At 42.5% G+C, this 15,941-nt stretch overlaps 1 protein-coding gene across 9 annotated transcripts in view; it reads right to left on the reverse strand.

The window, feature by feature from the left end:
* The window catches only part of plch2a (phospholipase C, eta 2a), a 114,057-nt gene that overhangs the window by 3,794 nt on the left and 94,322 nt on the right, over positions 1 to 15,941 (reverse strand). For 4 of the 9 annotated variants that reach the window (XM_086135580.1, XM_086135641.1, XM_086135722.1 and 1 more), the window contains 13 exons: positions 14,089 to 14,260; positions 12,507 to 12,614; positions 11,695 to 11,847; positions 11,423 to 11,521; positions 10,752 to 10,852; positions 10,255 to 10,343; positions 9,181 to 9,363; positions 8,500 to 8,607; positions 8,144 to 8,268; positions 7,926 to 8,010; positions 6,913 to 7,059; positions 6,670 to 6,749; positions 2,073 to 2,445 (listed from right to left, as the gene is read on the reverse strand). In XM_086135580.1, coding sequence (XP_085991706.1) covers positions 2,073 to 2,445; positions 6,670 to 6,749; positions 6,913 to 7,059; positions 7,926 to 8,010; positions 8,144 to 8,268; positions 8,500 to 8,607; positions 9,181 to 9,363; positions 10,255 to 10,343; positions 10,752 to 10,852; positions 11,423 to 11,521; positions 11,695 to 11,847; positions 12,507 to 12,614; positions 14,089 to 14,260 — 1,823 coding nt within the window. Of the gene's footprint in view, positions 1 to 502; positions 532 to 895; positions 2,446 to 6,001; positions 6,080 to 6,669; positions 6,750 to 6,912; positions 7,060 to 7,925; positions 8,011 to 8,143; positions 8,269 to 8,499; positions 8,608 to 9,180; positions 9,364 to 10,254; positions 10,344 to 10,751; positions 10,853 to 11,422; positions 11,522 to 11,694; positions 11,848 to 12,506; positions 12,615 to 14,088; positions 14,261 to 15,941 lie in introns of all 9 variants that reach the window. The other 5 variants (XR_015103578.1, XR_015103586.1, XM_086136037.1 and 2 more) reach the window with 5 other exon arrangements.

The following is a 15,941-nucleotide window of genomic DNA, read 5'->3' on the forward strand; positions in this document are numbered from 1 at the left end:
CACGCAGAACTGTCCAATTTCTGTCCACTCAAATTCAATTCTAAAAACGAAATTCCCCTGACATACAATGAAATTGTTTAGACGGACAATGAGATACTGCAACACCATAAAGCATCACAAGCAATCCTTACAGGAGGCATTGTGTTGCGTTTGCTGTATTGATTTCAAGGTCTTCAAATGACCGAGAATGATGTCAGTTTAACCGAAGTTTGGTTTTGTTACTAGTTTCTTCCCATCTGAACTATTTCTTCTCACAATGGCGTCCCTTCTGGGCCAGTAGCAAGACCAAACTTGCCGTGGCAGCATCGAGCAAGTGTTTTCATTGTTTATGTCAAACCCAAATCAACCCCTGAGAAAGAAAGCACCCAAAAGTGAATGGTGAGCAGAAGGAAAAACGCGGGTAAGATGGAGAAAAATATGGGTGAAGTGGAGATGCACATAAAAATCATAGACACGGTGTATTTGAGTGGAGCATTTGGTTGTGTGCTTTCAGCAGGTTTACCTGGCTCTGGTCATCCCCTCAATTCTGCACTAGGAACAGAGAGAGCGTGCAAAGGGGAAAAACAGGAAAAAGGAGTTCAGCAAAAACTGGAAAGAAAAGGAGATGGGGGGGGGGGGGCAAGGGAACAGCTTCCGGAGAAAAGAATTGATTAACACTGTAAAGGTAATGCACTTCCTAACATGGATATGTCATGAACAATTATCTCAAATTAAAACCAGGTAGATGGGTGCAAAAATATCACCCTAAAGCATATCAAAAAGACCTCAAATGTGACGGTGACAGAAACTTTAGCCTCATTGTTCTTAAGTAAAATTGCAAGCTAGAAGAAAAAGGTCATCATGTTTGGATGGATGCACTGAGGTGACCTCCATTCATTATGCACTCCAAACTTACCATTTGTGTTATCTGTATCAGAAGGCGTATTTTGGGCAAAGACAAACAGAATTTGAATCAAATATTTGAGGAGCGATTTCATCACTTTTTGTTCGTACGTGTATTTTTGGAGAAAGCTTCTAAATAAGCTCCTGGTTAAAGGAAGAGGATTTCAAGTCAAGTGTTTTGGACACTGGAGGTTTGCGCTTACTGGGAGAGCAAACAGGAGGATTATTATTGTCAAACAGACAGGAGGTGCTCTGGGAGGATTTTATGGTGAACTACAAATGATCTTCTACAGTACACGGGGGCAACTACACAACACGTACACTACGCTTCGTCATCTTACCGGCGAAGAACAGGGGTGATTTATGACGCAACTCCTCCATTTTCTGGGCGAACAGGGCATTCATCTCCCGTTGAAGAGTGCCTACCGCCCTCTTGCGGCTGTCAAGGACAGAACTTTGAGGCAGCACTGGGAGGGAGTCAAAGCTGCTCAGGCTGCCAAAGCTGTCACAGCTGCTGCTGTCATCGCTGAGCGAGAGTCTCCGATTGTCATCGGCGTTTGCGAAGGGGATGAAGGCGGGGCCGCACACAGTGCCGTATTTCGGCACCGACGTTTGACGCCAACGCAGGTCGGTCCTACAATCTGGCGTCAGGCTCTGCACTGGTGTGACAGTGTTAGGAAAGCGTCGACGGGGAATGTTGCAAGACAGAGCGTTCCTCTGTGAAGCATCAGGCAGAGACTGCATGTGCGGGGCAGCCAGCGTTTGCCTGGCTTTGGATCTGGGGAAAGGCTTGGGTCGTAGGAAAGCCTGGGATGAGGACTGAAACCGGGCCTCCTTCGAGTGAGGAAGCGACTGTGAGATTGACGCAGAAGTTCGGGGGCGGCGATGAGCCGTACATTGTGGCTTAGCCGTCTTTTCGGTTGAAGCGTTATGTCTGTCCTGGTCGTCTGCCGGTTTTGACTTTGATCCCTGCCTTTCCTCAACACCACCCTTTCTTTCCGCGTCTGGACTCTCCCCGGAGTCGATCACGCACGTGATACAGTTAGAAGACATTCCCACCCTGCTGGAGCTGTGAAGTGAGACTCGGGCAAAAACTCCCGCCTTGCTATCCGCATCGTGAAAGCGCAGTCGGCCGGCCCGTTTCAAAGGCTCACTCAGAGGACGGCGATGAGCAAAACGAGGGCTCTTACCTTTACCCTCAGCGTGAAAAGTCCCATTGGTGTCAGGGTGTTCCCATTGTCCCTTGGCCTGGCAGGATGCCAGTGAATCGCCGTTGCGCAGTTGTGGTGGTGTTGGCTGGTGAGAGGAGGAAGCAGAGGCCTTGCCCTCAGACTCTCGGTCCTCACTTGTGCCCTCCGAGTTGCAGTCTTTGGTGTTCATGGTGATCTCGGGGAGGCCCTTCTTGACTTTGGGCTGACCTTTGGTCGGTGCGCTGGCAGTGCGCCGCAGGAGGTGGGCGCCAAACGGCTGCTTACGGCTGTGCTGTGCAGCAGCATGGCTGTCGAGGGAGGCCTGCTTTGGATTTCTGTGAAACAGGCCTTTTATGCCGCTGGCTGCTTTGGCCTGATGAAAGCACAACAAAACAAAACTGTCAAACACTTGGTGAATGACCAATTAAAAAGTTGAAAAGTCACTGAGGATGAAGCAAAAATAAACGCCGCCATAATGCAGATAACATCGGGGGCACTGCATTATCGTCGTAACGCACAGTTTTCGAGGAGCGAGCATGCTTATTGAAGGAGGAACTAAAAACATAACACATCCACATGTACTTTCCTGTGACACAAAATGGGTGGCTCAGTGTTAACAAAGACCTTTCAGTTGTACGCCACGTTCCCTCAAAGTGTAACGAAATTATTCGCATGTCAGTTATTACTTCACATGTGTAGAACAACGATACACACAGTTGTATTTAACAGCCGCCTCAGAGTAGAATTCTACATTTTGTGTATAACAGCTCTGTGGGATTCATTTTCAGATTCTCAGACTTCTAATGAGCCAAGAATGAGCAATATATGCTGAAGCAATGCATGCGTTATAGAAAACACGGTCCACCGTATTTGGTGCCAATCTTACTGCAAGCCTATGTACAGTTAAAGAGTTTGACAAAGTTTGTATATCAAGCCAAGGGGACTGAACACTTTTTCAAAAATAATACTGCAATTGCTAACACTACACAACAAGTCAGTACAATGTCATTGACATTCAAAAGTGTGAATGTTTTTCTGTGCTTGGTAAATGCACAGTCAGGCTATCAAAAGAACAATGGCTGTTATGACAATGAGAACGTCTGACTGTCAATAACATCCAGACAATGCGATGACTGTGAAGGTCTGCTTGTGTCCAATATCATTCCAAAGGTTCATTCCAGGCCAAATCACAGAGTGAGTATTAACCAAGTGGATTTTGATTTTAATGGAACCTGATGTACTTGTTGATAGTGATGGCACAACACAAAATCTCAAATTTTAGGTCGACAGGAGCAGGGGGTCGACCTACGTTGCACCGACTTTTAGTTTGTCAAAAAAGGGCGTGTCCAGCTTCCTTTGAACCCTTATATCTGAAGAAATACCGGGTCAATCTTCACAAATCAGGTATTGTTGGAAAGGGAATTCAACAAGACATCCACATTTTACATCTTGTTTTGCGAAAATTGACCCTGTAGTTCCTGAGATTGAAGGGTTCAAGTGAGGACAGCCACCCCCCTTTTTGCCGAACTAATTAAAATTCGGTGGGCAGTAGCTCTGAACCTCTGCTCCAATTGATCAACAACAAGTTTCATTAAAACTAAAATCCGCTTGGTCAGATTTTTCAGATTTTTATTGGGTGATTTGGCATTGGAATGACCTCCAAGTAAACACAAATGGAAATGAACTTTAAAATAATGTCGGAAGTAGATCCAAGTAGTCCAAGTATTGGTACTGAAGTAACAGAAACAGTGAGGTACAGACAACATGAAATAAAGAAAGTCTTCTCAAAAAGAGGTCAGTGTCCTAAATATTCAGAATCTAAAAAGTAAGCCTGTTTTAAATATTGAATGTTTACTTGGACACCCCTACACCTATGCCAATGACTCAAGTATTTATGAAGGTGATCTTAAAGGGACGATGGATGCCAGATGGTCCATTTTTCACTCAAAACTCAATTTACTTCTTTGCTCATCAAAATAAAATTGACATTCAATTTAATTAAATCAATTCATTTTGGAGCAATGCATGAAAAAAAAAATCATTGTCTCTGGAATGCCCCCTTTTTCTCAGCCAAATTGATTGGTGTGACATCAGCAAAGTAAGTGTAGATAATCAGTTGATTCCAAAACAACGTACTGTACGTTGTTTAAAATGTTCAAAAACTGTCATCAGTTGTTACCAAATGTTATCTGGGTATCTTTACTTTTGCCCACTTCAACTACTGAAAATATCACGGAAAAACAATAAGCTCACTGCTAAAAGAATGACGAAATGAAGAAAAGAGCAGCTAATTTTAATTTTCTCTCGTTGGCCGTGTGGAGTCCATAGCACTTGTACAAAAGCAATGATCTCTGTGGAAGGAGGTGTCCAATAGCTGAGCCCAAGGAGCTGCATAGATGTTAAAATCAGCACTGTAATCGATGCAGAAAAGAAGCCATTGCTCCAGAGGACGACAGTCATCCGTCCTGGTTAAAGTAAGCCATTTCATTCCAAACTCGACCAAAACACTGTGTCCTCCAAGTCAGAATCTTTCAAAGGATCCATGCAAATTGCACTCCTCTCACTTGGTCCACCCCATTTTGTTTTACTTAATTCCTCCACTTTCACAAGAAAATAACACCAGCAACCACGGAAATAATCCTAATTATCTGGTGTTGTTCTTGCGTTGACGTTATCACGCGAACGTCACACTGAATGCAATGTGAGTGTTTCTGGCAGGGCGATTCCATACATTGGGAATACAGTTTACGTGGTCGAGCACAAAGGCATGCGGGGCAGCGCCGCTGACGCGTTTTCACCAAAAATCCGTATATTCACTCAAGTTGGAAACATTTTTACTTTTTTCCCCAAATCGCCTCTCGACAGCCGATTGGTTCGGAGAATGTATTAGGTCACAAACAACATCCTGTACTGGTGAGTTTTAACTGGAGACTCGAGAACAATGGAGGAAAAAAATGATCATCGCAGTCTGTAGTCACCCGGTGGCTTTACTACACGTACATCACACGCAGCACAAGCACAAACAGACGCACAGTGTGGGGAAATAACATCAGTTCGGGACAACGTCATTGCGGTCTGTGAGTAACAACAGGTACTGTATACAACATGGCCAGCTTCCTACACTGATCGGGACCGGACCAAAGAGAAGCAGGCTTGAAGAATGGGGAATGAGGAGATTTGAGAATCTGGTGAGTGTATTGACTACCGTATGTTCCACACTAAAAGGCGCACTGGATTATGAGGCGCACCTTCAATGAATGGCCTATTTTGTCATGTTTTTCATATATTAGCCTCATTAGCCTCTCGCCACAGATTGACCAGCCCTCCAATAAATCTCTATTTTTACTCTGAACCCTGCAACCGTTTCCTATGTCCAAGCCTGGCATTGACAGCCTTAAAATGGCAACAAGGTCAAGTCGTGGTCATTTGGCACTCGGCACGAAAATAAATGTATTAATCTGTGGAAGTGGAAACATATTAAATATGATTAGAGGTTATACCCAACTTGGAAATTTAAGGGACTACATTTATATATGCAAGCTTAAATACACATTTAAAGTTTAAATTGTCAGCACCAGCAGTGAGTCGAACTAGGAGTCAAGTCAATCGTGCAACCATTCCTTTCAAGTAGTAATGTTTGTTTTAATATACTGGACAGATTTAAAATGATGGAATAATCCAATTGAATGCAGAAAAAAAGAGAAGGATGCTGGGCAGATTCCTAAATGAACATTTCTGTTTTCAAAAAGCTCTGCCGTTAAAGACATTGGATCTACTTGATGGATCACGGAAAGTGGAGATAGGCCAAGCCTTCAATAACTCATGCGAGGCATGAGTTGCTCTTGCATGTAAAGCGGACGAGTGGGATATGTGCAAGGGGGAATGTGTCAACTGGGCTCATGCAAGGTGCCGACTGGGTGTCACTACACCTGAGCTTTGAGTGGCAGCTTCAACGTTCCTAAAAATGTCCTGCTTTGAAATGAATCATTTGGTAAAAGAGGGGTCCACTGGAATTACAAACAGACAGAAGCAGAGTGAGAGAGAATCAGAGGGGAACAGATGAAAAAGACATAAAAAACCGGTGCGGTGGGAAGTAAGATACAAAGCACAACAAGAAGTACAGAGCTTCAACGAAAGACAAAGTTCAAAACAAGGACAATGTGGAGAACAGATTTACAAGTGACTGGAAACGGCTGAGTGCCCTGAGACAGAGGAAGCAGCACAATTGTTTATAGCGACAGCTGCATTCTTTCTCAAAGTTGAAATATCAGCAACAACACAGACTAACCCTATTTGGAACCTCCTTGAACATAAATCCAAAATAGTGAGATATGCACATCACCGACAATAAACAGAGTAAGCAAAATAACGATGCATGTACTTTTACTTCTTTGTGTAGTTTAAAAAAAAAAAAAGTAGACTTGTAATCGGGTCTGCAACTCAGGTGGGAAATCAGATCCAATCCACTTGTCCCTATGTCAATTTACAAATCATCTGGTAGAGAAATTTACATTTTTTATTTCACAGTTTTCAAATGTTAAATTGGGCACGGGGAGGGAGTATTAGCTATCTGAGTGGCTTTGACTGCAATACCTACCTTACCAGTGATGTCATGTACAGCTACATGAACAAAGATGGAAGCCTCCTCCATACCTTCTAAGTACACATGGCGATAACCTGCACACAAACACAAAAGGTGGGGAAAAAAAGTCATTTAAAAAAAGATTCTCGATGCAAATACACGGATTATATTTACCGCGGAAGTCAGCGTGCAGCAAGACAAAACATATATCACCCTAAACAATAACACATCCACAAGCAGGTGATGAGTAAGTCTTACCTGGCATCATGCTGTTGAAGGCGATGGTACGCTGGCCAATGAAATCTTGTCCAATGGGGTCGTGGTCCCACACGAGGAAACGTACGAGGGTCAGCTCTGGCATGTGGACGGTAAAGACCAGAGTTTCTTCCCACATCGGGTTGAAGCCTACAGGTGCATCCCGAGTGAGATTTGAGGTGTTAAAAATGGAAAGGTCCCCACAAGGGTTGTATTGGAAGTACACAACAGGAGAGTAAAAGAAATGAAAAGTTTATACAAAAAGTTGAGACAAGTGATAGAGGGAGAGGGCAGAGAAAATAGAGTCAGGAGAATGTCGTGTGGTGGAACACAGTTTAGCGGTCATAAATTATTCAAGGCGTGTGTTTTTGTGTGCAGACAGGGATGTTGCATGTGCAGGTCTCCTTGGACTTTACTCATCAATAATACATCACAACCCATACAAGCAGCCCAATGATGTGCTTTTAACTCGGGCTGCATGATTCTGGAAAATAATATCAATCATGATTTCTCCTTCGTTCAAATTGTCTCTAAGGATTGAGGAAAATATCCGAACAAAAATGCAACATCTTACTTAGCCAAGAGTGAACTTTGTTGGAAGGTGGCTGACAGACTGCTTTATCTATTTGTTGGCACTGCTTTATGACAAGTAACCAATAACAGCAAAATGTTATCTAATTTCTAATCTGATTGACCTAATTTGCTAATCCATTGAGCAGGATTCTCTGAGGTTTTTACAATTGTCACTGTCATTTGTATTGCACCTTAGATACAGTCGAAGGAACTATACAACAAAATGGTTTGAATGTACATTGTATTTTAATTAATCAATTTGTCATACATTCATGGTACAGCCCTGCTTTATGAATAAAACTTCCACAATTAAACTATATTTCAAATGATGAATTAAAAATGTGAGCTAAACCTCCACAAACCCACCTATCTTAGAAACGATAAAAAGGAGTGTTAAAGTGAGAAAAAAGTGAGTTACAGTTTTGTACTTTCCACAGGCTCACCATTATCATCCACTACTCGAGTTTGCTCCTTGGAGCAGTCCACTGGAAGGCCGATGATCTCCACTTCCACGAAGGGATCAATGATCTGACACGGAGAGAGGATAACGTTGATGTCATTTGAGTGTATGACCAAGTTTCACGGGATGTCACCATGCTACTGACTCATTTACCATTAAGATATTTATACTCCTAGGAAACTAAGTTTGAGTGTGTTCTACCTCTCCTCTGTCCCCCAGCATAGAGTCTTTGGGTTTGGGCAGCTGCTGTCCACTGATAATCTTCAACACCAGTTGTTTCTTCATTTGACCTGGCAGTGGATCTTCCGAGTTGGGATTGAAGGCACCTACGTATGCAAAAAAAAAAAGAAAAAAAGAAAAATGTTGTGCACATGAAAACACAACGCATGTCCGTACAGTAGCTAGTCTATTGCCCTGTCTCACGACACCTCCTGACAATTGCATTTTAGCCAGTTTTAATGCCACCCCCCCCCCCCTCCTCTCAGGATAAACAAATTACTGACATAAAATAATAAGTACTTTGAAATAACATAATATTTCAAAGTACGCATGCTCACCTTCACACATGCAGCTGGGTTTGAGGATGAAGCCACAGTTGCCATTGCTGTAGAACTTGGCTCTGTTGAGTTGAAGTACCCGACCCTCAGACTGGTAGTTGAGTGCAACTGTCAAGAAAGTTATTCCATACTACTCTTAGCGGGATACACATTGGCCCAATCATTGTGTGATATGGTAGCTTGACTGCAAAGGATCAGAAATTGCTTGGTGCTCCGACAACCGGCACCAAACTACCAGAAATAAATGCCACACAGAACACCAGGGCAGGACTTTGTTTCGGGCCATAAGTATTGTAAATTACGCGAGAGGCCATTCCGCTGCAAGCATTTTTGTTCTTCCCAAGAACAAATATTTCCATTCTAATAAATTCTGCATTTTTCATTTTGCAGAAAAGCTTGAAAAGTTTTCTTCCCCAGTGCCATGCGTAGCCTCACTCAAAATCAAATTATATTGTCTGGCACTCTATTGTGTACCTTTTCTCCTTTTTTTAAGTCAGGCGCTATAAGCCTGAGTGTACGTGTTTTCACCGATGCCAAACAAATGGATTCAGTGGATGTGTGGAAAAAAAAAAAAGCGCTCAAAAATGTAATGAGTGCTGCGGGAGTCACAAGCAACGGCAGCAAACCTATATGAACTATTTAGCCAGAGAGAAGAGAGAGTCAAAGTGTGCAAGAGCATACCAAGTTGGCAACCTGCGTTCCAGAAGGGCTGGGGGTTGAAATTTGAAGAGTCCACACGATAAGAAGAGGGGTAGATGCGTGAGAGCTGTCGCTGGTTAAAATGGTTGAAGGAGCTGGCTTTCTGCTGCATCACCTGATGGGCTTTGGTTTCACTCAGGGATGAAACCTGCCAGCTGCAGTTGGCTACCATTGATGGCACACAACAAATACATTTTTAAAAAAAGAAACAATTTAGTACGACTGTACAATTATAAGCAGTGATTAACTTAATGCAACTGTTTGCAGAATCATCTCATCAACATTTTCGTTTTTTGCCTTAATCATCTCCTAATGGTGCTGGCTACCTCTATTAAAATCAGCTAAACAGTTGAAGAGGTACCGGTAATTATATTTTCCATCCATCCATTTTCCGATCACAAGGGTCGCGGGGGGTACTAGAGCCTATCCCAGCTGTCTTCGGGCAGTAGGCGGGGGACACCCTGAATCGTTTGCCAGCCAATCGCAGGGCACACAGAGACAAACAACCATCCGCGCTCACACTCACACCGAGGGAAATTTTTCAGTGTTCAATCAGCCTGCCGGGCATGTTTTTGGAATGTGGGAGGAAACCAGAATACCCGGAGAAAACCCACGCGGGCATGGGGAGAACATGCAAACTCCACACAGGAAGGCCGGAGCCGGGATCGAACCCACAACCACTGCATGATTTCTAAAAAGCACTGACGAAAATGAGGGGAGGACTTGTACCGGTCTTCACCCTAGTAAAGTATGCACCAGTCATCGAAATCTGTCTAAATAATCTGAAAAAAATATCAGATTTGATATTTCACTAGTTTGAAGCTACTACAGTTCATCACTGGAATAAAAAAACATTGTCATAATGTGAATGCCTGGTGAGCAAATCCCTGTAGTATATATTTTCTTAAAATCCTGAAGTGCCAATTTTTTTTTTTAATCCATTCGGCACTTCTACCTTCTGATGTGTTCTTGGATGGTTCAACACATGTTTGTCAAACAATTGTCTAATTATACAATTGTATAATCTGAGAATGTGGGTAAGTGTAGTGAACACACCTTGTGCTTCAACATCATAGAGGCCCACGGAGCATGTGTATTTGACCAGGTCCGACAGTGCTCTGGACAACTTCATGGTTTTCTTCTTTCTGGAGGGTTAGAAATTGGACAGAAATGATAAATCCGCCATCCATCCATTTCGGAGCCGGAAACGAACCTTGCACCTCTGCACCGTGAGTACGACACAGTAATCGGTCGAGCACCGGGCCGCACCAAATGATAAATCTGACCTGTTTAAATAATGTACAGCACGCCTATTGAATTAGAGGCCTGCGTGTTTGAGATCTTTGATTGATTGGCTGATTTGAGAATTGGTGGATTTATAAAACAAAGAGTGAACCAGGGACTATTAATAACAACAAAGTATGATGTAATCGTTTTGGAAAAAGTACGATTTTTCACTCCCCCCAAAATTCTCCAGGGACATTGAGAAACTAAAGAATAACAGTCATGTGTACGTGTGTGTGTGTGTGTGCGTGCGTGCGTGCGTGTCTTACTTGTTGTGATGTAAGGGTGCTCGTGATGCACTGCTGGAGCTTTCTTGGTCTGTATCTGTGTCTTCCAAGCTTGAGGTCTTCTTCAACTTTGTTATTTTTTTCTGTTGTTGGGAACAGTAAAAGCACAGAATATGGATGGTCTTCCTAGATAACAACTCCTCACCAGAAATATTTGCAACTGTTTGGCATTTGCCTAGTCGAATATTTTTTTGAGGGGAGAGGACCTGGCCTCTGTTATTTACTGAAAAACTCAACTATTTGCTGTTCTTATGCTCAGGCCAAAGTCAAATCTAAAATGAAAATGTCGCTTTTGCTCCATCTGGTGGCATCTTTATGCCAAGGAACTATGTAGAACTGAGGGGAGGAGCTTAATTTAGTCGGGCCAAAGCATTGTCTATTGGTGCAGAGAAGATTATTTAGTGTAAATATCAGACATCTATTTTTTACGTATCAAAGAGTTTCAAACAGGCACGTAATTGACTTGAGAGACTGCATCGAATGTTGTTGATTCCTTCTCATATTTATTTTCATGCATTATGTTTGAAAAGGATTTCCCATGACAAAGACCAGGCGGGTGTCATTATAAATCTTCCAAAATGCTTCATTCATGTCCACGTTTGGTTCCTTTGTGTGGGAAGACCAAACACTACAAGAGTAAACAAAAAGCAAACCTTGCGTTTTGAGAAGCTCCCCATGAATGAGTGGCCAGTGCGCTTATTGCTGCTGGTGTTAGCCTCTTCCGATGTCACCGATCCATCCTGCCCTTTAGCCTGTTGACAGAAGCATATGACATATTTTTGAACACAACTTTAATATTCATTATGAAAAACACTCCTTCAATACTTTTGTGGTTGGATTTTTTCCCGAATGTGTACAGTAATTGCAATTTAGCCTCGATTTTCTCATCCACTAGTGTGTAGAACAAGATGTTATTTGAGCATGCCTTTGAGCCAGTTACATCCAAAGGCCCAGCAGGTGGAAGTGCAGCGATGGTGAAACTGTCTGGGTCTTCTCTGTCTCGAATCTTGGACTCCTTCATCAGGTTGTCTAGCTTTTTCTTCGCCATGTTCTCTATTTGCTTCCTGTTGGCAGACATCTGCACAGGAGGAAAGAAACCATATCATGAAATTGTTAAAGCATTAATGAAAAACGGAAAAGTACTGTTTGAGTGCTTTATAGGGTAGCTTGCACTTTATGTGTCTTAGAAATTCTGACAGACGTGAGCCTAAATTCAATATAGATGAAGGTGCATAAAAACATGCGCAGATGAACCGTGACAGATTCCTACATTTCAAGTGGATAACACATGATTCTTAATGTGCACTATAGGAAAATATATACAGATTATAGATGACGGAGTCGAAAATGTCTTATAATGTGAATACAACTAAGATTAATAACCCTACCAAAAATAGGCGTATGTTGAGTGCAGCCACATGATGGCAGAGTATAGCAATAAACCAAGACAATCAAGCGTTGAGCCATACTGTACTAAAAGTAAAGGGGATGGCCTCTGTTTTTATCATCCACCCATGTATTCAATTCATTGTCAGCTAATAAATATGATATTAGCATTAACAGGTGACTGAGCAATTGGGGTACAACATTCAGATTAATGCACATACACATTAAATGGAAAGGTTTACACCTTCCATTTTAATAAAACCAAGGACCATTAAAGAGGAAACACACAGTAAAGTTGACATTCCGGCATCAGATTCTTCAACAAAGACATTAAAAAAGGTTGTTGCTTACATCTCCGTTCATCAGCTTGCAGTCATCCTCCATCTCATCTGCACTGTCTTCATCCGACACATCGCCCTCCTCTGCATTTTCGTCGATGTTTGGAGGCAACTTCTTACCCTGACCGAGAAAATTTGTGACATTTAGAAGGGGTAGGAAGAAACTTCCCGAAGATTGAGTAAGTAATAGTGTCCTTGCCAAGTGGAATTTGCATTTGTGTTCCTGCAAGAAAATGAGGTCAAATGAGGAAACAAGCGTTTGGTGACTATAAAGAGACGTATGAGGTAACATTCAGAACACGTCAATAACAAAATCAATTCGTTGGATGCGTTTACTAGCCCACCATGTTCATCCGTAGCATCCTCACGTTCCGCTTTGGACTTTTTTTTTTGGTCATTCTCAGTGTTCGGGTCATGATGGAACCTTGTAATCTAAAGTTTCACTTGATGAATACAAGCCCAAGCAGCTGCTTCTTCCCAAGGGTCAAAAATGGACCTTCCATTTAGAGTGCATTACATGCTCAGTTCTGTTTAATGACATAAAGTATGTCCTGAATGTAGTAGCCTGCAGCATGTCTTGGGAAAAACTGCATGCTGAAGATAGCTTCAGTACTGCAGCCTCATCGCGAAGTTTGGGGAATTTTCCAGCGTGCTCTCACACTGATGCGATTGCTACTGTATAAAAACTGCTGACCGGACACACAAGTAGTGGTTTTGGTGCAGCAGTGGGCTGAAATGTTTATCTCATGCCAGGTAATGGCACTCGGTCTTCTCTTCACCGTGAGCATACGGTGGCAGTGCAACCTCATTCACTTCCACACGTGAACATCTGTGCTCCGTCAAATAGAGGGCCGTTACCTCCGATCGTGCTCTTTCAAGAGCATGGGTTTCATGCATTATTTTGGATTTACACTGTACAACAAAGCTTTGCCGATGGGGTGATCTAAGGAAGAAGAAAAAGAATCCTAAATTAGCTGACGACACCGACTGAAAAAGCATACAGCTTACTTGTCTGTGTTTGACTATGAGATTTTATTGGACATCAGCAGCTCAAGGTTTTTGGGCAGGCGCAAGACCACACGTTTGCCATGAACTACATCTTGGAGCCGACAACACCAAACAATTAGGGAATATCTTGCTTCCCTGAAACTATTTCCACCTTTGTTCTTTGTCCCCGATTTATATTCCTGAATGGCGCAACTGTCCCCATTTTTTTTCAACACCATATACAGTCAGAACTAAGATTGCAATAAATCAAGAGTGCAAATACGACTGACTTTTCAAGTCATGTTTTCATCCAGGGAGATTTAAATGTTTTCATATGTCGGGTGTAAACCTAAAAGGTTGTTGGAAAAAAAAGAACAGATACCTGAAAACACTCTCAGTCAAATTATCGATTAATACTTCCATTAATCATACGCACAGATTTTCTTTTTTATTTGTTCAGCATCAACTCAAGTTACTGCCATTGACTTCACAAATTCGACCGATTTGGACTACTTCAATACTCAGAATCCGCTACCTTTGAAGTGCCGTTTGAAACGACAACTTCTTTTACTTTCAGATTGAAATGTGTTAAAACAGACTCAACTTACTTTAACAAGGATCTTTCCCTTAAGGTTTTCTGGTGATGGTAGCCATCCAGACTCTTCCGCTTTGATGTTGGAAACATCGAGCTTGTCCCCTAGAATATCAATGAGGTACTGGGCCATCTTTTTTTGTTGAGGGACACTGCAGTGGTTCTCTATGGAGAGGATGACTGGGAAACTGGTAGTCGGCAGAAAATGACACACAGGAGATTGGCATTATGGGGCTGAAACGCTGGAGAGCACACACACAATATGGTGTCATTTGTTTGGAATGTCATGCACCTGGGTCCACCAGGTTGATATGATGTCGAAAGCAATTCACTTTGGGGGTTTGATATGAACTGATCGCCGAAATATGAATAGGAAGTGACAAGTACTATCGTTCCACAACGGGAAATGAATAGCAAAAGCACCTTATGGTAAAATGTGGACAAACATCTGTTCTTTTTTTAATGTATGATCGATGCGATATTCCACACAATAGATTCCTTGCTGCCTAGAATGGGCCGCTGGCAGCTTTAAGTTCCAATTTTTCCCCGTGTGTGTCCTCTGAAGAGCTGTTCGTCTGGTTACTAGGATATCTGATTGTCCTTTGATATGAAAGAAATCCTTTGATTTGACTTATTTTGACCGATTTCAGGTGGACTAGAGTGCCCACGATAATGCTTTCAAAAAGACAAAAGGATGACGAGCCCGGCAAATGGAAAATTTCTCCGCCTTTCGCTCTAAAAATAGAGTTCTGCACATCCTCCAGACTGTGCGCGTGTCAATGGGAATATCACCTTCTGAGGCGGCTATCTCAAAAGAGAAGGTGGGGGAGGAGTCTCTCCTTGCACGCATACTTGTTGACGTGTGAGTAGACATGACTGCATCTGCAATGTTTGGATATGTCCTAAATCCTCCGTGCATACAGATGGTAACAAACTGACGCAAAACGTGGACACTTCCGTGGCACGACGGGTTAAAGTGTGAAAGTTGTGTCATGCGAGAGCCACGGCCGTCGCAGTCACAACAACCTAACAAACGAAACACCCATGAGAGACGAATGACGTTAATGTGTTAAAAATCACACATCACCACCACAACACGTACCAGAAGACAGATCGCCATCTGAAATGATACTCTGCCTCCTCTAGTTACACGTTTGGAGAATCTACTTTGTATGACACTTCTATGACTCTGCTGGCTGCATTTGTGCTGACCTTATGAATACTGTATACAAAGTTTAACATACAGCGGCCCTACATTAACAATGTTGGTCAGGGGCATAGCCTGAAATTTTTCAGTGGGGTGGTCAGAGTGAGACAACATCTCAATGAGGGGTGGCCGTGCGTACGTCATCCTTTATCATAACATCCAGCCTTGGTTTCAAGAAATAAAATTCACCCATATCCAGAACAATCCCCATCACACTCATAATCAAGCAAAAACTAGTAGTACTGAAAAGCAATAATTTACTGAGCTTCATTTAGTCGATAATTTTCTTTGTAGTGGCTTTGCTTTTGTGAATTGTCTCACGGTCTACATCGATCTCACGCACCGATTCGCTCACTAACATTGATTAAGAGTGATTATACACATCTATCCAGCCATCCGTTAGCTGAACCACCTTATACTTACAAGTGTACCATTAACCGATCATACATGGTTTTGGAAAGCAGAGTGCCCGGAGAAAACACATGTAAGCACGTGCAGAACATGCAAACTCCATACAGGAAGATGACACAAAAATCTCATAATTCTTCACGAATTCTAAATGTTACTTAGACTTGTTTCTGCTTGTGTTATAAGTGTGTTGTGCAAGATTGGCATAAATGCTCATTTTATTTCATGGAACCATGACTGCGGATGGTATAATA

The sequence above is a fragment of the Hippocampus guttulatus genome, chromosome 1 (genome assembly GCF_054856545.1).
Source record: "Hippocampus guttulatus isolate MCC_2025c chromosome 1, RoL_Hgut_1.0, whole genome shotgun sequence".
Lineage (NCBI taxonomy): Eukaryota > Metazoa > Chordata > Actinopteri > Syngnathiformes > Syngnathidae > Hippocampus > Hippocampus guttulatus.